The following is a 22,750-nucleotide window of genomic DNA, read 5'->3' on the forward strand; positions in this document are numbered from 1 at the left end:
CTTAAATATACAGACTGCCAGTTTATGTGACGTGACTGCTATAAGACCTAGCAACAAAGGATTTTTTTTTCCTTCCAAAAATCAAATCCAAATTTATATATACTTCAAGCAACCATCATCAGTGTCAAAATAAAAGCTTTGGAATAAAAAGTTTGCTTCCTTAAGTCTTCAGATAATTCTACTAATATTTGTGACATAGCAGCTAGGCAGGCTATGAACAGAAATTCTGGGTCTGTCTTTCTGTTCCCAGGTATCTGAGGGTTTCCAAACAGACTGAGAATAGTGTGGAGATCTCAGGGGGCAAAGGAGGCCCTCAGCCTTGCTCTGAAACAGCCATGTTCACTTAACTTCAAGTGGGAATGCTACTTCTAAGAAATCAATTGTGAGGAGGGAATTTGATGCTCTAATACCAATTTAGTTTTGTTTTTCCAGTTTGTGACAGAAATATTAACAGCTTCATCTTTTGCTTTATGTTTCTAGACTTAAACACATATGCAACCTATTCAGTTGTGATCCACCCCACTTTGATTACTGATGTCCTGATCTACCAGCACAGATTCTCAGAAATATGAGTAAATCAAAGCACTCATTTTTGATGAACTTCTGCAGCAATTTCCCATGGCACCAGAGCCTGGGGAAGAAACACTCAGATTTGTTTTTCAGGCTTATAACAGACAAGGTGTGACACTAACAGATTATCTTCTGTGAAAGCCTGTAACTTGGCACACAAAGATTAAAATATTTAGGGCAGAACCATACATTTTTTCCTATAAATTATCATCAGAATTTCTGAAGTCTGTAAGCAACACAGCTCTTGCAGATCTGCACAGCATTTCCTCCTCCTTCTAACAAGGAATTCAATAAACCAAAAGTGCTCATTTTTATAGCATTGCCTTCAAAATCCAGTTTAGCTTATTGTTGCACCTCTGTGATAATTATGCAACTGAATATGATTACAGTGGCCTAAAATATATTAATCACATCTTCATGGTATTGCATAATCCTTCTCAGTTGTCACAATGCCAACTCATAAGTTGCCCTGGCAGAAGGAAACATAAAAAGGAACCCAAGTTGATACTGATTGAAGCAAATGAAGGAAAGTTGGCCATCTCAAAACACTGAAACTCTCACAGCATTTCAAGGTCTCCCTAGCTAATTTTTTGTGATTACTTTTGATATGAAAACAGACCTTTAATTGTCAGTCTCTAATAAGGATGCAGAACTGTTCCCGGGAGGTTCAAAGGACCCTGGGAAACGAAACATTTACGAAAGCTTGAGTAGCCAAATGTCTTGTGCTGATTAACATAGACCATTCAGTTTCCACCTAACAAAGTCATAACAAGAAGGAACCCCAAAGGAAAAAAAAGAAAATTGGACTGACAAAGGAACATTAGTCTTAATAAGACTGAGGGCTCTCATTCATTAATTCTGATGAGCGTAAAAAGGAGGTATAACTCAAATCCATTCCTGGACCAAATCCTGAATTGACTAACATTGTGTAACTGTACTTAGGGCAATGAAATGTTACAATATAAGTTAATTAAAAATTCGAAATTTTACCTGCTCTCTGCCTCATCAGCAGTGATAAATATTTTCAAATGAGACCAAATTGCCAGGATCCTCACTCATGGAATTAGTAAGCAGCCTTGTTTGCTGGTTTTCTTCTACAAGGCTGTGCTTTCTATAACTGGGAAAAGGGAAAGCAACAATTTGTCATATTTTTCCTTTAATGATGGAAGATTTGAGATAATGGAAACATGCCAGACAGTGTATTTGGTTGTAACGTTAACACAATATTGATATCATGGTTTGGATGGTTTCCAGCTGAACATGGTGCATATTTTCAATGCCTATTTGGCATTCATCCTGTATCTAACAAGAGTAGTTTGTTTCAATTTTGTTTTACAGCTCACTATGCAACTGCTTTGAAAAGTTTTTTTCCTTTTATCCAACTGCTTCACTACTTTTTTCAGATTCCTGCACTCTTAAGGAACTGAATGGAGCAAATCACACAGTCCTATTCATCTGCAATAGGCAAGCAAAGATCAGTTAATTATGTCTTAGTAGGTGCATTTTCTCAAATCCTAGCACAATGTGATCCAAATCTGGTGGTAAAAACTCTCAGTTCCCACACTATAAGGGCCATTGGTTTTTCATCTGAACTCATACAAATCACCAGCCTTCTCTTTCATGTTGCTAGTTATGTATGGTGCTTTACGGTGCTTTATATTATGATCATCTGGAGGATAGGCCACATAATCTGTTAAAATACCTTTTTGACTGTGCTCCAGTGTCAAACTAATTTTCTTATGCAGTTGTATTCCAAAAAATAGGTTTCCAGGCTTTGCCACAAAGGAAGTTGTTTCCACCCATCCACTGCAGTTTCCTATATCAGGGTTCTTAGTATGTCATTCTGTGAGGGATCATAAAATGGATCATAGAATGGCTTGGGCTGGAAGTGACCTTAAATATCTTCCAGTTCCACCCCTGCTGCCATGGGCAGGGACACCTTTCACTTGAACAGGTTGCTCAGAGCTCCAACCAGCCTGGCCTTGGATGGTTGACTGATTTTTTTCCAATGAAGGAACACTGTCTGGTTTTTCTACTCTAAGAACCTCACAGTAAGAGCTGTCATGATAGAAAAGACCATGGAGAGCAACTAGAGCTTGAATCCACATGCTCAGACCCCACACAGAAATACAGCTTGCTATGGTCTTAGGCAGCTGAACCTTTGCATTGGGCTCGCAGTGGACTGAAACACTGCAGTAGTCTGGCTTTGGTTTTGGTTCCTGCCTGAGTTCTGTCCATATTAAGAACATACTGTTGCCCCTGTCCAGATGAGGAATATGAGTGCAGCTGAAATTTGCAGTCCAATTAACCACCTCAAGGCAAAGCCACATGGAGTCATGATCATCCTGGTCATCATCATATGGTCAGCTGTTGGTTTTTCACTGGTAGCAAAGATAAGTTGATATCCATCCCTGGAGCACACTATTCTGATATAATCTTAATTAGAACACCCTGGAAAAGGCATATGAAGGTGCCAGTACTGATGGGAAGCAGCACACAAGCCCAGAGAAGCTTATTTTTACTCACCTGCTAGGACAACTGCACCACAAACAGCTGAGCTGCAAAGCTTCTCTAGTGTGAATCAGAAGTAGTAGAGTGAGCAAGTTAAGCACACAGCAAGCCCAAACAGGGATGGAAAAATCCAGCTTCTTGGCACTAATTACAAAGTAGAGTCCCACAGCAAAGTCACCATGGGAAGCCTTAGTCTACAGTTTCTGTATTTCAGAAATAAAAAGAAGATTAATTGTCTGTACAACATAAGGCCAGGAAGTGACCAGTGGTGATGAGAGCAAATATTCTTTTAATTTACTATTCATTCTGAGTTATGCCTACAAAAACAAACTGTACTTGTTTAAATCTGCCCTGTTTCTTTGTTTGAGGTCTAAATGTGACACTCTAAGGCATGCTCTTAGCAGAGTGGCCTCAAACAACTTCTCTGAAATCATTCCAGTTAGAAGTAGAATATTTCCCAGTGAGAACCTGACAGTAAGAGAAAGACACTATTCACATTTACAAGGAGTAATCTGTAATTAATCCACTAGTAAAGAAGAAAAGGGGGAAAAGGAAAAGGTGAAATAGGAGCCCTATGAAATAGAACTTTAAGAACTGGAAAAGTAAAAAAAAAATCTGTAAACTAAATGATTTTATAGCGAAAGAAAATTAGGAGAAGAAAAGAAAAGAGAAACAAAGCTAGAACATAACATTTTCTAATGTATGGCTTTGAATTTAAAATTGGTCAGATACAAACCAAAAACCTACAGCAATCAGTTGCTGCAGGGATTTCAAATTTATCTACATTTTGTATAACTAGAATATGACCTTTTACGACCAAATCTTGTGGTTGACTTCAGCTCTAGCTATTGGAAGTCATTTGTAAAAGGTCATCCATGACTGAGAACATAATATGAATCCAAGATGCGTAAGCATTCAGGTTTGTGCTACTCAAAAGAAGTTGGCAAAAGACAAAGAGGATAGGAAGCTCATCCACTGCCACAGATTCAATTCTCAAATGGGTTCATAGTTTGGCAAGAGCATGAAATCTAAGGAATCAATTTCCGAAATGTGAATGCGAATTATGAGAGGATACAGTTTTTATGCTTGTCATTCATAACTATGTTACTTAAATGTTACCAAAGCGGTTTATATTATCAAACAAAGCTACTTATTTAATTAATGTAACTTGAGTCAATTTTTTGTTGTCTAGAGCATGGTAGAATATCTTCTTCCCACAGATTCTCCACTACAAGAAAAGATTATGGACCCTCAGTTTTTATTGTTATAAAGAAATAAGGTTCTTAGGCAAAGATAATTTATAGCCTTAATTAACATATTTATCTGACTTTCTGCATACACAACCTTAGCACTGTTTGGTTGTTTTTTTTTTTTTACTTTTTACTTGTTTTTTTATCACTAAAAGTACGATATTTTAAGGAGCTCCTTACAAGAAAGCTGATAATGATGCACCAGCTAACCTCAGCAGGAAATGTGCAATGACATATAAAAATATGTCACGTCTTTAGTCATGTTCTCTGAACATCGGAAAATTCAAACTGTATCATCCGAGGCAGTCGATTAGGGAAAAGGGGAAAAGGAAAAGTATACAACAATTTATGTATAGAAGTAAATGAAAATTAATGTTAGAGAGAACTGTCAGCAGTTATTTAACCAAGATCTCATGATAACACTTTCCAAAAAACTAAAATCACCTCTGAAGGCCAGTCTGTAAAGGATTCACCTCCACTATATGAGAGTACATTTAAAATTACGCAAAAAAAAATTTCTTTTATGCTTGATGTCTTTAAAGCCAAACCTGTACTTCAGGCTTGCAATCTGCCCTACCACTAGATTTGGCCAGCTGTGTAGCAACTGGGTATATATTGCACCTACTATGGATAATTGCAGCTGCCTCCTTGCCTGCAGGTGGAACACCCTGATGCTCCAAGCCTCACAAGCAGCACCATACTGTGCTTGGGAGGAGCCTTTTGCTCACTTTAGGAATGCCCATTGTGCCTCCCTCTGTGCGCCATCCTTGCTACACCAACGAGGATATTGGCCGCTCTCAGAAGCAGAAAGTGGTGCGGGTGATGAAGAAAGTTCAGCTGGAGAAATCTTTATGAGAACTGAACTCAACATATGTCACTGAAAACATAGTTAAATTATTCTTTTTAATTAAACAGAGACTCAAAGAACAGCAGTAAGGTGGTATCCAGTACCCAGAAAATGCAAAGTACCTCAACATCAAACACATAAATGCTGCACTGGATCATTTTGATCACTTGAGCAGAGTCTAAGTAGATGCTCTCAGTTACAGCACATCCTTTTCATGCACAGAGGGTAAAATAGGCTTTAAAACCACACCTGCAGGTTTTGTACATGCCAGCAATTTCTGCCCACAAAATATATTGCTGCTGCTTGTAAAGGACCATATGTACATACCAAAAGCTGGTACTGAGATACAATTTGCATCCATAAATGTGCAGGTGCAGTTCAGTGGAGACCTACGAGAAGAATGTGACCATATAGCACACAACTACTACGTACACAGCAGCCTTCAGACAACAATCTTCCCATAGGATGTGCCATGCCAGGCACAGCAAGGAGAGGCAGAATTTACAGCTGAAATTGCAGTCATGTTCATGACTGGCAGACTGATTTAAGAAACAAGCCTACCTGGTCCTGGTTTGTAGACCATGGGTGTATACTAGTACTGGTAGTGCTGATGATACCCCAAACTGAGGGCAGGATTAATGTGTCATCTACAAAGGTGAAAAAAGAATTCTGAGGGAGTCCTTTGCATTTAACATGGTTTTTTATGACTGAAAAACCCACCTTGTTTGTTCTTCCCTAGTGAACTGCATTCTTTTTCAGGCATTAAAAATAATTCTGCAAGTCTGACATGAATCAGCATGAGAATTACTGACCAAGTCAGCTTCAGCAAATACTAAGCAACACAGTCACATGATGTGGTGGCTTTATTCACATGTAAATTACTGATTTCTAATGAAGTGAGCACTCGGGATGAGACATTTTTCTTCTGACAGGAGAACACAGTCAATATTGTATGTGATTACCAACAAAACTTGGCATTGACTTCTTGCTAACTGCAGGGACAAGGTCTTCACATATTTCCACAGACTAAGGGAAAAAGGCATAGTTCTGTTTAGCTTGTTATTAGTATTTAGTTCTAATGAACATAATTCTTTACATGAAATCTGATTAAAGAATGTGAAAATAAACATAAATGAAATGTGGAAAAATTCTTCTCAGATTAGGAATTATTTTGGACTAAAGCCACACCAATTGCTATTGCTTAAATATTTAGTGAAGGGTAAAAAACCAGTTTGAGAGGACTGAATTTCCTGCCTTCCTAGGGATCTAGAAAAGAAAATGTGATAATTGAGCATCCACCCCCGACACAACTTTTGGGCATCAGCACTATTGGCCTACTGCTATAATTAAAGTAATTTGTATACTGTGGATTGTTGACAATTTAAAGGCTAGGTCCAAATGTTGCAAGCATGTGAGATGGAAATCTTCAGAGAAATTAATTTTACATCTTGATATTGCTGGCAGGGGGCAAAAGAAGTGCTCAGTATTTTTAAATGGATGGTTAATTAGATGTACAGTCAGAGACTCTGGAAGAGCAGAGATGCAAACAGCTCAGAGCTTCATATTTCTTCTCTTCATACAAGCATACCAATAATGTTCCCACTTTCAATACTTTTTGTCCCTTGGATTACAGATAACTAGCTCCCAGAATCACATTAAAAACCAGAAACATCTCTGGTTGCAACTGTATAGAACCAAGCTTAGGCTAACCACAGTAACAAACTTAGTATAGTAATGGAAACTAGGCTCATCGATCACGAGAGAAAGAAAGATGCAAAGAAAACAAGTTATAAAGAAATCCCTTCATTTTTAATTCTCGCTTCTGAGAAGAGACTAGACCAACTCTACAAATCCAGTGTGGACTACTACTTCTTTGCTGGAAAACTTATGTCATCATGCAACCTCCTACACACACCCAAGACCCAAATAATCTTAGTTAAAAGTACCCCTTCATACAAGCTACAGACAAACAACTTTTCTCAGGGTTTGCTTTTATGATTGGTTTAAGCTTCCCAATGCCCAGCACTTGCTGCAGATGCACAGATGTGCTGGCCACTAGTGCAGCTGCAGTGCAGGGTCAAAACACATCACAGTCCTGACTCAGCTAAAAATTCTCATCTTGCCTGATAGGCTGACTTTCAACCATATGAGCTCAGAGCAGCCACATCAGCTGTGCAGATGAAGACACCTAGCTGGAAACAACAGCGGGGGCAATGACAAGTCCCCGTCTAGGGAAGCTCACACGTAGGTCAGCATAACCTCCTATAACTCCATATCCTCAGAGCCCTCATCTGCCCAGCTGCTACAGACCCCTCAGCATTAGAATACTCAGGTTTGTCACAAACCTAGTTCAGATGAGCAGTAATAACAACTCTATTGACAGCCAGCTATTTTCTTTTAGGGCTTGCATTGTATGGGACTCCATTTATTCCCCTTTTTTTATACTCAGATGCATCATCTATTTGGCTTTCCAAAATGTATTTGATAACATCTCTCTCACAAGATCTCTTAAGGAAACCTAACAGGCACAGAATTAGAGTGAACACCTTTGCACAGATTTAGGAAAGCAACTGTTGAAAAGATAGGAGACAGGGCATAGGAATATGAAAGCAACAGTCAGTTTCACTGTGGAAGAAAGACACCAGTGGAGTCCTGCTGCCTCATGTCAAGGATACACATGCTCTTCAGCCTGTTCTTGAAATCACCTGAAAAAGGGAGCAAACAGGGTAGAGACAATGTTTGCTGATGATATTAAGCTATTTGGGGTAGAAATGATGGAGGCTAAAGAACTTTCTATGAGGGTAGGTTTGTAATAAAATGACATATGAAGTGCAATTTATAGAAATTGATGCTAGAAATCTTTTAGGGGAAAACTTTTAGTTTAGACTCAAAAGTAGTGGATTCTGAACTGAGTTACAAGCACACTGCTGCCCAGGAATGAGATCTTGGGGTGGTACATCTACTGTGTGAACATCATCTCCCAGCTCACAAGTTAGAGAAAGCAAATTGAAGACCAGAGAAAAACCAAAAGGCAACTATTTTGTTTCTGCATATTCACATACTTGCATCTTAAATGTTATCTGCAATTCTGATCCTCCCACTCATGTATAGAGATGAAGAAGAAGTAAAGAGGGTGGACTGAAAGTACAGACTGGCTTCAAGAAGAAACAGCTACAAAACCTGGCAAAGCAATGATCCAGAGGAGATATGATAGCGATCTGTAAAATCATGAGTGACATGGAAGGGATGAATCAGAACTGACTGTTTGCTGCCCATTGTAACACAAGGCTGGGGGCATCAGATGAAGCAGGCAGATGGCAGGTGGAAAACAAACATGAGGAAGCAGATCTCCATGCAACTGAGAAAGGAAACTCAGGAACTCTTTGCCAGGGGATGTTACAGCTGCTAAAACTTTACATGGATTCAGGGGACAACTGAACAAGCTGAGAGACGGGAAATCCTTTTGGGGTTGATAAGCAAACAAAAACCACCTCTGGCACAGGAAGTTTCTGAAACACAAACTGCTGGAGTTTGAGAAAGTAATGTGAGAAGGTTTCACTTTACTGCTAGGATATTGAGCAAGACAGAGGTCTGGTCTCAGGCATTATTGCTGCTGTGTGCATGTGCAACAACACAAGACAGCTAAAAAAGAAAGGCACTGGTTTAAAATACTTCAGAGTCTGGACAACCTCAACAACAACATGCACCACCTGCACATGCTGTTGGCCATCCCTGTTGAACCTCCAACCACAGGAGACTGACCAGTACTTAGATAAATTTCCAAGCAATAGGAAGAACAGACTTATAAAGTATTAAAAGTACGAGACTCTGTGTGCAATGAAAAATAAACAAAATGATCTCAGTGACTTCCAAAGTTACCTGGAAAGTGTACTGTGAGCAAGACATTGACCTGCAGCATCCTAAGGTAGATGCTAACACCAGACCATTCTTTGATGCCACAGGCTGGAAACACAAAGGGTTTAGAAGGCATTATAGGAATTTTTTACCACCTATCTATTTTCTGGTTTACTGGTTCTGCTTCCTTGGAACTACACAAAAATCACTAGAGAAAAACAAATGAGCCTTTTTGAGAAGTGAGCTGTATTGGATCTTTGTTCATAAGGCAGATATTAATTTAAAGAATACAAATAGCCCAACAGCCATTAAAATGAACTCTTAAGCACTATTTCTAATTATACTGCATTGATTAAACACAATTATATTTTAATTAAGCTTTGTTCATACCATCATCCTCCTATGTTTTTTCTCCTTCTAGAGGAGGAAATTAATCTCTTTTTCTAGAGATGCGTTTTCATGGCAAACAATGCTTATCACTTCATTTATCTTAAAAGCAAAAGACAAAATCTGCAGAGGACATGAATTGCCTCACTTGTGTTGGAAAAGATTAGCTGTCTGCTTCAGAGTCCACCTGCATGGAGAACCCCAATCAATGCCTGCACTCTTTTCATTGCTGATTTTTAAGTCCTACCAAAAGTCTCACTTTCAGCAGACTAAGCTGTTACAGCTCCAGCTGCTGAGTTATGTTAACAGACTGTGTGAGTGCTCCAAGTCTATTTCCGTGTAAAATCAGGTTACCTACAATTCGGGCTGAAGAGCAGCCTCGCAGTTTGCCCAGCACCAGTACGGTGGAGAAGAGATCCTGAACGTTAGCACCTACTGCCCTCTACCTGCTCCACTTAAAAAACCTAGTCAGCAAAACTAGAGAAAACTTCTCTTTCAAATTTTGTAAATACTTGGTCTTACCACTTTGATGAGAACTGATTTCTAATCTATTTCTTTTGATTACAAGAGTAGGAGCTGTTACTCTTCTCTACATTCCAATCTATGTAGGGATTGCCATTACAAAATGTGCAGATATATACTGCCTGTGTAATTTTATCCTGTTTCCATAAAGCATCATTTAAAATTTATCTTAGAATTCAGTGGGATTATGAATTCAGAGGTTCACCATATCTTTCCAGGAAATGTGGTGGGAGGTGTACTCCATTGGAGTTCATCATGACAGGCAGTGAAGAAAGAATTCCAGCTTGTAAATCCTTGCCCTGCAATATGATCCATGTAGCGAAACTCTTATACAGGCCATCTGAGTACCTGGCACATGCTACAGGGGACAGACCTTGATGCCTACACAGGTAAGACTGCACCATCAAGGACAAAGCTCCTATAAGCCACAGCAGACAGCCAGCACTATGAATGGGGACCCAGAAAAAGTCTGTCTCAATAGTCTTGACCTTGTATTCAGCTTAAGCGATAATCCACAGTTATCGACTCTGACTTGCACTTTAAACTCTCAGTTCTGACCAAGAGGATTGCTTGAAATTTCTTAGCTATAGAGAATCAACAGGAAATCTATTCTCTTGAGTTTTGTTAGAGGGTATGCTAACCTCTGGACTTTTAAGACCTTTTTCTCTGACCTATAGAATAGAAAATATTTCCATGTCCATTTGTGGAGAGACAGAAGCCATGCAAATGGCAGACAGAGAGCCAGACGTGGCCTCGAGTGCAAAGGCAGTGCTGGAGCCCTGATTAATGTCCATTAATCATGAGCAACATTTCTGAACAGAAAAGACCCAGGAAATCCTTGCAAGCTGTTACAATTCTATTATCCCACTGCATGTCTTCCAAAGTGCACCACAGTAACATTCCCCCCATGTGAGGCAGGAGATACAGGAAAATATAAAAGCCCACTTAGAGATGTAGCTACTTGAACATGTGTTTTCAAAACTGCTTAAACTTCCAAGCTTAAATTTCCAAGAAAGGCTTAACTTGATGCAATTCAGTTTAGAAATAAACAAACCATGTGCTTCCAGTATATTTGGTCCTTGTCACTACTTCTGCTTCTTCACGAGCTCTATCACCAGTGGTCTGGCAGTTACCATCCCTTCCCATTCCCAGACTCATTCATGTTCACACCTGGAATATTTACCCCTGGTTCCACCCACTCACAACAGCTGATTATTTTGATAATTAACCTGTCAGACTGCTCAGACGGCTAAAAAAAACTGCAGGTAACACTGGACCAAGGCCTTCTATGGGAGGCTTTGGTCAGAAGCTGAGGACAGAGCTGACAGAAATACCAGGACTGCATGCCATGCTTGCTGAAAGCATGTGTAAACTAATACTGCATACCTCAGCCTTAAGCTGGCCTGGCAGATGCAGTCCTGGAGTACCTTCTTTCTCTCTGTGATTGGCAGTGACAGCCAGGAAAAAAATACAGCAAACCCCACCCTCTTGGTTCACCCCTTGGGTCATCAGCTCTCCACCCCACTAGAATTGCTCATCCATCAGAGAAAAGATGCAAATTATCAGAGCCATGAAGCCAGGAGGTAAAGTGCACAATTTCCCAGCACAAAGACAGCTTTACAGGTGTGCCAGGTGCTACCAATATGCCCATGAGTGGCAGGGCTGCCAGTGAACCTTAAGCACCCCATCAGAAATCACTGGGATTCAGTGTCCAGCAAAGCAAACCACTGGAGCACAATGAAGCTAGATGGTCTGCAGTGAAGCATCAAGTATGTTAAACTCACCTGTTAAAGTGAATTCCAGTCGGTATCTTAGGTACTTCATGAGTGGTCTGTGTAAATGAGGGCTCTGGCTTTGTTTGTTTTCAAAAACAGGAGTTTTTACATTTGTCAGTTTACAGCAGAGATATTGATACTCGAGAACTCTGTGTTTGTGAGAACTCTGTGTTTGTGATTATACACCCCTGCTGCTAAATATGGTAATTTGTTCCACTTCAGGTTTTATTAATTAAATTAATACTAATTGAGCAGCCTTTTGGCATAATTTTAGCCTGAGTGATTTTTGAACTAAGTCCTGTACACTATAGCCTCTCCTTAGCTTCCCCCTTTATCCCCTGTCCCAGAGGAAATGTTTCATTGCAGATCACTGCCCTGACACTCTTATGTTTACAGATAATTATGGCTATACTTGCATACTCTTAAATCAATAATAAAATCCAGTAAAATCAACAAATATTTTAGAAGATATTTTAAAGAAAGACGCTATTACAAAAAAAAAAAAACAAACAAAAACAAACCCAAAAACAACCCAACCCAACCCAAAGATGGCTAATTTTATGTGACTAAGTGCCCTCTAGTGACAAAGTCCTACTCAAAATAACTTTCACAGCCACTTCCAAGTGTTACACAGTTTTAGTTCTCAGTATCTCAAATGTTGTGGGGTTTATTTGTTTGGTTTGGGTTTTCGTTTTGTTTTGTTTTATTTAAATAAAATAAAGCAAAGCAGCCAAGCAAAATCTATCAATAATAATAAGAAGAATAACAACAAACAACATCAATCACTGTGTTAGTCTAAAATAGACCTTATTTACTGAAACATAACAAGTATTTTTCTACATCAATGTTAATATTCCTATAACTCAAGGGGGACACATAGCTTTGTGGTGGGTTGTTTAAATTACACAACATCCCTTGAGCTGCTGTTGCTTCTAAGAACTGTCTGACACTGAGTGGTGATGCTGCAAAGTAGAAGAGAGAATTAACTCTGGGCCAGCCAGCAACCCTTGCCTCTTGTTACAAATCCCTCACTTCACACTGAAACCCACCTCAAATCTGTCATTCCTTCCCCAGAACAGCCCACCCACATGCTGGAGCAAAAGGCGTGGAGCTTCACTTGCTCCATTCTCTTCTCCAAAAACCTAAGTGGAAAACATGTACGTAGGGAAGCTTGGCTTATAAATGAGCTCTCAGAAAACAAGAAAACCCTCCAAAAGAAAAAATCCTATTTTTTTTGTCCCTCAATAATTTTAAATTTGTGAAATTGGAGAAATCATAGAAAAGATACCGATATCTTTACTTTGTACTGCTACTCCTTTAGCTGAAAGAAAGCTGAAAATTTACAAACTATTCTAAGCAGAGAAAAGAATGTATTATTATTATAATATGTATAATACACAATATATATTTTCTATACTATGTTATAATATATAAATGAATACATTACATGTTATAAATAATGTAGCATATATATATATATATATATATATATATATATATATATACACAACCAGAGCATTTCCATGATCAGATTTTTGGTTGCCACTTAAAAATTATTCATTGCTCTTCTGTAAATAACAGTCTTCCTATTTTTTCAAATGTTGTCTTTGGCTTTCTAATGTGGAGAATCTCACATTGACAATTACACTTCAGTATGTAAAACAGCTCTTGGTCATTTCTTAAAAGACCAAAACCGAACAATTTAAGTAATACTGTTCTCTGCTATGCTTTTTTTTTTAAATGAAAACACTTCAATGAAAACATGCTTTTTTTTGTCTTCACACGTAATGAGCATGAATTATATTTTCCAGTTTTTTTAATGAAGTAATAACCTTACCACATTAATTTTCTTTGCTGTACTCACTGTCTTTGCACTAAGATAATCAATGATGTTAACCAGAAAAGCAGTTTGCCAGGGTGCTCTCAAGTTACTGTAAAACTGGGGATTTAGTCAGAAGAACTCCTATATTCCTCTGGAACATTAAATTGAAGGCTTAAAATACAGCCTTTCAGTAAGCAGTTTCTTAGAGAAGATAAAACCAGCTCATAAACGAAAAAAGGATGTTGCAAAAGAGACAAATTGTTCTCATGCACATAGCATAAAATGAACTGAAGTAAATTCAAATCTCGTAAGGAAATTTTGCTTCCTTAAAAACAACAAACACCAATACTAAGATGCTCTGAATTGCAATGTAACCTTTCAAATTACTGTCAAAAAAAGGGTACAGTTTTATTGTTAGTACCTGTTCTCAGGTTTTATCACAGTAGTTACATTCCTACCTCTTTGTCCTTACTCAACACTGCCTAACATTGGTTGGAATGGACATAAAATATCAAGGATTGTAAATGCAAATTAACTATCTACCCAGTGGAAGGAATAAACTACCCTTAAGTATTTTCTCAGTCATGACAGAAACATCCAGTGCCTTCTTAAGGCTAATAAAGGTAGACAAGAAACATGCTACTCTTACACTTTCATGAGACATAAAGCTCTGCAGTTCAGTGTCTGTGGAAATTTCTTCTGAACATATTAAAATGATCTGAGGGCTCTGCAGAAACCCTGATCATAAAACAAAAAAGCTAGGATAGTTAAAATTAATACATCATAAATAAAACATGCATTTCTGTATATATTAAGTGACAGGTCTCAGAAACTCCACCAACACACACACGTTCACAAAGCAGCAAGAACACATGCAATTCATTAAACCCACTCAAGTGTGCTGGTTCTTCCTGGCATTATTCATAACTGAAACATTTCAATTCTAGTTAACAAAAAAAAAAAAAAATCCTCTAATTTAAAAGTAAAACAAGAAAATTAGTTCTGTGTTTCTGGATGACAATCCCACAGTGCCTTCAACTAACCACATTAAGCCTTAGGGGAGCTACTTTTAAAATGTTTGGGGGGGTTGTGTGGCTGCTTTTTTTTTTTTTTAATAAAGAAGTAATGCAGCCCACTCAAACAGAAATCTTTGCAAACACAGATCTCTTAAATATTTTTTTCCAGTATGCCATACAAAGCCAGACAGGAAAACAATGAAAAGTGCCAACCTATATTTTAATTATATACCCTGAAAATGTCATTCCTTAAATACGAGTGCTCTTAAATAAGCATAAGGAACAGATGGGCTGCAAAAAGCAGAGTAAGAGCAGCGTATCCTGCAGGATATAGTACTGAGGTGACAGATGACAGGATGGGGGTGACAGTCCCCCCTACTTTTCACCTGTTTTAACCATAAAAGCTCCCTGCCGAGCACCTACATGGTTAGGACACCTCACCTGGACTGCCTATACAAAAGGAGGCAAAGCACCCTGAATGAAATGGACTGGTTTGCTACAATGAAAATAAATGGCTAAGAATTAGATTCTGCATCTCAGACTCAATATCCATAAGCCAGAGGTGTGCATGTCACCCCAATCCACCGTTACTCAGCATTTGGCTTGATCTTGCTCACAGAGATGAGCACGGACAAAGTGTATTTTCCTATTCTTGTACTGTTTTAGCGGCTTACTGGGGCTCCATGCTGCTGTCCTCAGACCACGACCCACCATCTCAATGAAAAAATACAAGAAAATCAGCTGCTTGCACCTTTCCTTAAAGCCTTGTTACATTTTAGGGCCATTCCAACAAACACCACCAACTTTTCTCTACTCTGGGCCCTCCAAAGAAAAAGGGTAAGTTTTTTCCCCCAAAGTTATTCTGTAACATCTTTAGAGCATTACCTAAGTGGAACTGGAAGAATCTTGGGGGAAGGGACCATGACTTACTGCTTTCTTCTTGCATTCTTCACTCACAATCTGCTTTTGGTTACCTGCTGGAGACCAGATAACCGTACTCAGCAGAACTTCAGTCTGGCTCCACATGGCCCATTAGAATTGGGCAGACAAGAAACCTGCTTACATAAAACCATATGAAAGCTGTTTCAGTGCAACACCAGATGCAGGAGGAGATCATTATTCTGGGTTACAGCTGGTGAATTCCTGAAATATAGATGTGTGTTGCTTCTGTTACTTTTTATCAAGGTGAAAAAAAAAGGACGCAAAACATCAGCAAGTTCCTTCTGAAGACCCTTAAAAACCTGGCTTATCTTGTTTATAATCTCTTCTCTACAAATTAATATTTTAATGATTTGTACAGTGGGACAAAAGAGCCATGCAGCCTTTTCTACTTGCATGATGAAGGACTGATTTTACCTGGAAGTGGGGTTGCAGTAACACTTGACCTCATCAGTTACATGGGGCCAGAAGAAAACACACTTTTACCATGCTAAACAGTTCCAGCTTTTAAGTTTTGGAAAATTAATTATTCTTCTTCTTATTATTATTATTATCATTATCCCATAATACAGAAATATCAGAAAATCTTTACCCAGATATCTACAAGCCTTTTTAAATTTTTCATTCAAGAGAATAAATTGTTCTGAAAAACAAACCAGCTAAAATAGTTATCATGCCATTGTTTAAATAGCTCCCACCACAAATTATGCTGACGAGTCTACACACGTCCAAGGTCCACGTCTGCGTAAATCCAAGAGACAGGTGAAAGTCATTCTCTTCTTTTAATAGTCACACCGTATAAGAAAGGAGAAAAAAGCCTATACTCTTAAATTTGTCTCTGTCTCTTCATAAAATCATCCTCATGAATTCAAATAGGAAGAAGCAGCTTGCCACTGGAAAGCCAAGTGTCTGAGTGCCATGGCTGCAACGCACCAGCAAGGGGAGTAGTAACACTTTGAGAACTTCTGTCTTCAGTGACACTCAACTATACATAAATGCGGCAAGGTATAGAATGTGGATTCCAGGCTGTATAGACAGTGCAAGGGATATAAATTCTACTGAAAGACTGAGAAATTAAAAAAAAAACCAACCCAAATCCCACACAGACTCTTGAAATGCTATTCGGTTTTGAAAAGAAGGTGGATGCACACATAAAGGGTCTCAGACCAGCCCAGTATGCCACTCACCAAACAACCCAGGGCAGCAAGCTAAAATAAAGCCCTCTCAAATCTGAGACTGCTATTTCCATTTAATGTGTGTATATATATATATATATATACACACATGCACATATATAATTTGGTTTTTGTATTTTCTCCTATTAAACAGTAATTACTACATATTTCTATGGGAAGAAGAGACACTTTCTAGCTTCCTAAGAAAATAAACACATGGCACCACTGGGGTGGTAGGTAGGAGGGCTGAAGCATTCTCAAGCCTGAATTGCAGCCCTTGATAAGGAAAGTAGAAGGTGCAATTCCTTAAAGCAGGATTTCTTAGGGACAGATAACTGAGCTGGCACTTTCATAGAGGAGTACATTTTATAACTGCTGGCAGACTGACCTTTTAAATGCTTGTGCCTGCAGCACTGACACAGACTTGCCCCTGGTGGTACTAAAGACAGGGCTGGACATCGCTGAGCTCCCACCACAGCAGGAAAAAAGAGGGAGCACTGACAGTGCCTCTTTGCTGCCTCATTCCCACTCTTCCTTTCCAGTCCTGTCCTACCACAGGTACCTCTGAACAGTGGCACTGCCCAGCCACCACGGAGCAGAGGACCACAGGTCCCTACCAGAGAAATGCTGTAAAAAGAAGCAAAGATGAGAAGGAAAACTGCTGCCTGCACCAAGTTCTTCACTACAGCCGAGGTTCCCACATTCATACCTTTTGTGCAGCAGTGTGAACTTTTTAGAAACAAATAAGGATCCCTCTCCCTTCAAAACACTGTAAATTTTTAACAACTGCTATCCAAGTAGGTAACCAAGGCATTTAATCAACTTGTAAATGCCCAAGTGTGAAGGCAACCTAAGTACTAATCATGAAATTACTATGCATGACAAAATTCAGAATAGTGTTTTGCTGTAATTGTGCATAATTTAACTCAAAAAAGCAAGAGGAGTTATATTTGGATATAGAAGAAAGAGGTCGATTTGATGAGGGGGAAAAAAATGTTGTCATTTTTACTAGTCTGAGAGAGAAATCCTTCATCCAGAGTAAGAATTTTGGGATGTTGATTCTCCATTGTGATGCCAGGGGGATAAGTCATAATCAAAGGAGCATGTAATAGAAAAAATGGTGTTCCAGAGCCACATTTTCAACAAAAGAAATCCGCCTCTGTTACCTTAAAGCGCATCTATAAACTGCAGCTTCAGCCATTGGAGGCAGATAGAGACCTGCATGTTGCAATCCCAAAGCACAGCTGTTCCAATAAAAGCAATACAAATGTTTTCCTCCTTCTGATAAGAAGAAATGGAAATATTAAATAAAAAACCCGGGATGGTTCCAACAATTTCCTAATGATTTCATAACGCTTCTGGACAATGGGCTCAGCAGATTTCCTAATTTTGAGTTTGTAAGTGGATGTGCATAGGGTCAAATCTAGACCTGTTTTAGACAGTTTCTTTTCTTCTAAAGGGAATGACATCCCATGCAGGGTGACATCTGTCCTGGATGCACTGCTACTGACATGGGCAAGGCTACGTGACCTACACAGAGCCTTTCAAACCCAGATACAGATGAAGGAATGTGTGGATAGTGGATTTGGAAGGTCTGCCCACCCCGTCAGGTCAGCCTGTGTTCCCCTGAACTCTGTTAACAGGGCACCAGCCATGAAGAAGAGCCATGGGCCTCCTACTACAGCACTCAAATGCAGACTTTGCCCTCCTTTTGTACCCTTCCCTTCATCAGCACCAACCCAAAACAATTACATCTAATCCCTTTACCTGGCAGAAAACCAGCAGAGAAACACGAGCTGGAGTCGAGCCTCAGGACTTGTGTGACAGAGAGGAGAAGGAAACCAGAGCATGAAGTGCCCTTCACCATGCATGGCCCACTGCATCAGTCTAAGCAGCCTAACCCATGTTCTCTGAGACTATCCTGAGGATATCTCTCCTTGGGACCAAATTTTTTGGACCAGAAGTAGAAAGAATGTGAGAAAAGTGATATTCTAATATCAGGAATAAGTCTGCTTTTCTGGTAACCAAGTTCAAAAAGGGTGCAGAGGGCACAGAGGCTATGGTAAGAAACTATCATAATGTCAATGCCAATGGTCCGGGTTTCTTCCAACACAGACTCTTGCACTTGACCTTTAAGGTATACCTTTCCAAGGAAATACTCTTATCAAATCACAGTAAAAATTCCTTTGGGCTTATTTTAAATACAACAAGTAAATTGCATTAGCATAAACACATCTCCATCTTAAGAGGCAGATTCTTTGATAGGTAGCTTTTGATGAACACAGATTGCAAAAATAGGAGGATGGCTTTAACAACAAGCCTCTAAACCTCTGTAGGATGTAACTGGGTTGGTAACTCTCCTTAAAGTAATAAAATTGATGTATTTTTCCACTGAAGGTGTACATCTTCGCAGCTTTTGGTGACTAAAAATATACTTTATTGATTTTGAAGACATCTGGAAAAATAAGCCATTTTTGTTTATTTGGACAAGGTAGTAGTAACAGGATATATTTCCAAGAGAGAAGTATGTGTAAACACAAAGTTCTCCAGGCAGGCAGGATATACAGCACAGCCCTGTCTCAGGTCCCATATGCATTCTATAAAGACTTCGTTCATAATCTAAAATAGATCACATAATGTTCATGTGACCACAAAAGATTTGCTTTTTCCCTGAAGGGATGGCAGCTTTAGATGTTGTGCTAGGTTATTCTATCTGCATATCAACAGCCCCATCACAGAAAATCCACTTTGTTTTGCAAATATTAATTGGGACGCCTCTGGCCATGGGCCTTGCTGGGTCTGCCCAGCACAGACAAGACCCTACTACCCTTGGGTGGGAAACACCAGGCATGACTAGATAAAAATCTGCTAATCTTTCTTTTGCCCATTTCGATCTTCCCAGTTTTCAGTCTCTGTATCTCAAACAGGCTCAGGGTAACCCAGATTTCCCTGTGTTAGTTGTCTTCTTCCTTATGTTATTAAGCCCGAAAGGATAATTTAATTGCAAAAAGAGAACAAATACTCAAGACCATAAAGAAAAACAGGGTGCTGGACAGAAATGCTCTGGGATGAAGCTATAATATGAAAATGAACACAGCCATGGCTGGCCTTTTGTCTTTCCATCATCATCCTAAGAAAGATCCCTCTTTTTCTGAGCCTCCTGGTTTGCATATGTGTGCCTTATCCTCCTCCTTTCTCTTTAAAGTAGCAGAAATTTTTATCTCTAATCCCTGTGTCATATGCTAGACAAAAATACAAATTCGATGTCCTCATTTATTTAAAAAAAAATGCACTATTATCCAAAATGTTGCTAATTATAAGTTACTTTGAGAGCTATGAAACACTTCTCCTACCTTGGGAAAATATTTGGGGTTTTTCAAAAACTTTTCTGCTCAAAATCAGGAAGAAGAGTATAAGATTAGAATGATTTTATAACCAAAACCAGAGTACTTTTGACTCTTTTGACTAGCTGAATCTTCCAAATAATTTCAAAACATGTTGTCCTGTTACTTAGGATGCAGACTCTGACAAATTCAGAATAACTGAGAAAGGATTCTTTTATTCAGAAGATGTCAAAACAATAATGTCAACAGAGTTCTCCAAAGAAATAAATTTAAATAGAAAATTTATTTGAAATTTTCTTTCGCACACACTGTTCTGCAGTTGCACTGGATCAGCACTTCCTTCTGAAGAAGAATGTTCTGTCACAAAGATCCCTGACTTGCTCTAGGGCTCTGTGCTTGTATTTTAGCACAAGGACAATCAAGGCCTGAAAAGATGTTTTTTTGCAGTAAGTACTGTACCCTTCCTCCTTGGGGTCCAGCTGCCTGTGATCCCAAGCCAAGGGTAGGTATAGCACAGCTGTACTACCTTGGCTCAGATTTCTGAGAAAACTGGTAATTTGTGAGGCAGAGGTGTGGGAAAGTGGGGTAGAGCCACACAAGGGAAGAATGGGAGAACTGCAGGCCGAGGTGTGGTTATTCAGCTAAGGATGGATGCTGCTACAGGATTCAAGAGAAAAAACACCAACATGAGAAAGTATAACTTAAGGGACTGGAAGAAAAATACAGCATCTTACCTGTTTCTTTCTGTTCTCTAATTCCTGGAACTAATGAGTATTCAAAAAGAAAAAAGCACAAAACAGACAACTAAACTGAGTGCAGTGAAAGTTCAACTATAATCTCAAGTATTAATCTGTGTAATTTTAACTCAGTTCCCATTGCTAAAGTAGGTATTCACTATATAGGAATGAATAAAACAGTGTTTAGTATTATCCTCAAATAATCTTTCTGTAGAATAAATTTTTGAGCTTCATGCTTCTATGTGTCAATGGTCTAATCTTACCTGATTATTCCCATTTTACTGCTTTGTTTATCCTATAGCCTCATTTCATAGCTTGGAATGAATAATGGTAAATCTGTACATCTAGTGGCTTCCTGGTAAAACACATTTTCCAATACTATTTTTAAGCACTTACCATGCAGTGTGGCTAGGGGCACTGTGTGACAGATGCTGTGGAATCACTGAACATTTGAATATTACTATATTAATTTTATAAGAAGTGTTATGCATATCCACATGGGCTTGTTAGTGATTGTATTACAGCCTAAGTGATCAGGAGATGAGTTACCACAGGAACAAGTGATCAGGGCGGGTTGGGGATACTGATACCTGGAAAGGCAGGTTCTATATCATACCCACAGTAGTCTACAACAAGGACATGCATTATTAAACATGCATTTATTAATTCTCCTGCTGCAGGTGACCTACTCTTAACTAAGCATACACATAGCTTGCTTATAGATAACATGTTTCCTTTTTCGTTTTAGGAAAGCTTACTTCTCATGTCATAAACTTGTCACTTCCAAACCTGGTTGAATGTAAGTGAAGATGGTGTAGTACAGGCAAATGGGTTGATGACCACCACATGGTCCAGGTCATGAGTCATTCAGATTTAGCTTCGAAAGCGCAGCTTGTGGTGCTGAATGATACATGCTGCTTCTGGCCAGGGCTCTGCAGCATGTTCTGCAAAGGAGGATACTTCAAAGATTTCCAGGAAATAAGGCACCTTCCTGATCAGGGGAAAGGTGCATACTGGAACTGTGACACTCGTTAGGGCTGTGGCCCAAAGCTACACTTGTCTGTGCACTAACATAAAAAAATTACTACATTTGCTCTCACAGATACAGTTCAAGAAATAGGATTTTCATGCTGTTGGAGCCAAGACCAAAATGAACACAGCCAGTTCCTTTTACTTATTACCAAACTGGAAGACTTTTTCCAAAGCTTGCTCAAGCAAACAGGCACACTGAGCACTAGCCATTGTGCATCTCCACAACTCCAGCTGATCTCAAATGGCATCTCATCCGCAAGCCTCTCTAGCCTAAAAGAGATAAAGAACTAGTCTGTGCATTATTGTATGCTTCAGATTCTTCAGAAACTATGAATACAGGACTGAGCAGCATCATCAGAACCAAATTTGTAGAAATGGTAGTAATTTTCTCCTTAATTCCAAAGGATGCAAGGGCAAGGTGTACAACAGGACCACATCAGTTACTGTCTGCCATTGGTATGACAGTGGATGATAATTGGTTTAGTTTCCATGAAAAAGAAAGCAAAATGTTCATGCTAATTTATTGGATTAGACATCAAGTTGTTTGCATTACAAAGTCAAGGAACTTCTTCTGATGATGCCAATGTAAATTATCACAAAACAAAACATTTGTTTCACAAATGAAATTGTAGAAGTGTATGGTACTAACAAATACACTTCGAACACAACCCAGTTGCCACTGTCTGCCAGTCTTTCAAACTAATAATTTAGTTTCCTTGTGGCATTAGAGTGATGCACAACCTGTATGCAATTCACATATTTTACTAATTGTATTTTTTCCTTTTCCTAAATTCAAGCTACACACAAGACTAAAGATATATTTTCACATCTGATTAATTTCATTATCATTTATGTTAAGTCTGCTCCAACTGAACCTGAAAAATGTGGAGGAAAACAGTTTTGTTTTTCTTTTAGCTTAGATTTAGATTTAAGAAGACAAGTAGCAGCAGCAGCATGAGACACATATA

The 22,750-nt window shown here is 38.9% G+C and overlaps 1 protein-coding gene across 4 annotated transcripts in view; it reads right to left on the minus strand.

Annotated features, from left to right (window-relative positions):
- The window catches only part of CHST9 (carbohydrate sulfotransferase 9), a 90,827-nt gene that overhangs the window by 22,819 nt on the left and 45,258 nt on the right, over positions 1-22,750 (minus strand). The window contains exons 1-2 of one of the 4 annotated variants that reach the window (XM_039549739.1): positions 3,097-7,823; positions 1,561-1,687 (exon numbers count right to left, since the gene is read on the minus strand). The exons of the other annotated variants lie outside the window; for them this stretch is intronic. Coding sequence (XP_039405673.1) covers positions 1,561-1,576 — 16 coding nt within the window. The 5' untranslated portion in view covers positions 1,577-1,687; positions 3,097-7,823. Of the gene's footprint in view, positions 1-1,560; positions 1,688-3,096; positions 7,824-22,750 lie in introns of those variants that run through there. 4 annotated transcript variants of the gene reach the window in all.

This window comes from Corvus cornix, chromosome 2, assembly GCF_000738735.6.
Source record: "Corvus cornix cornix isolate S_Up_H32 chromosome 2, ASM73873v5, whole genome shotgun sequence".
NCBI classification, from domain to species: Eukaryota; Metazoa; Chordata; class Aves; order Passeriformes; family Corvidae; genus Corvus; species Corvus cornix.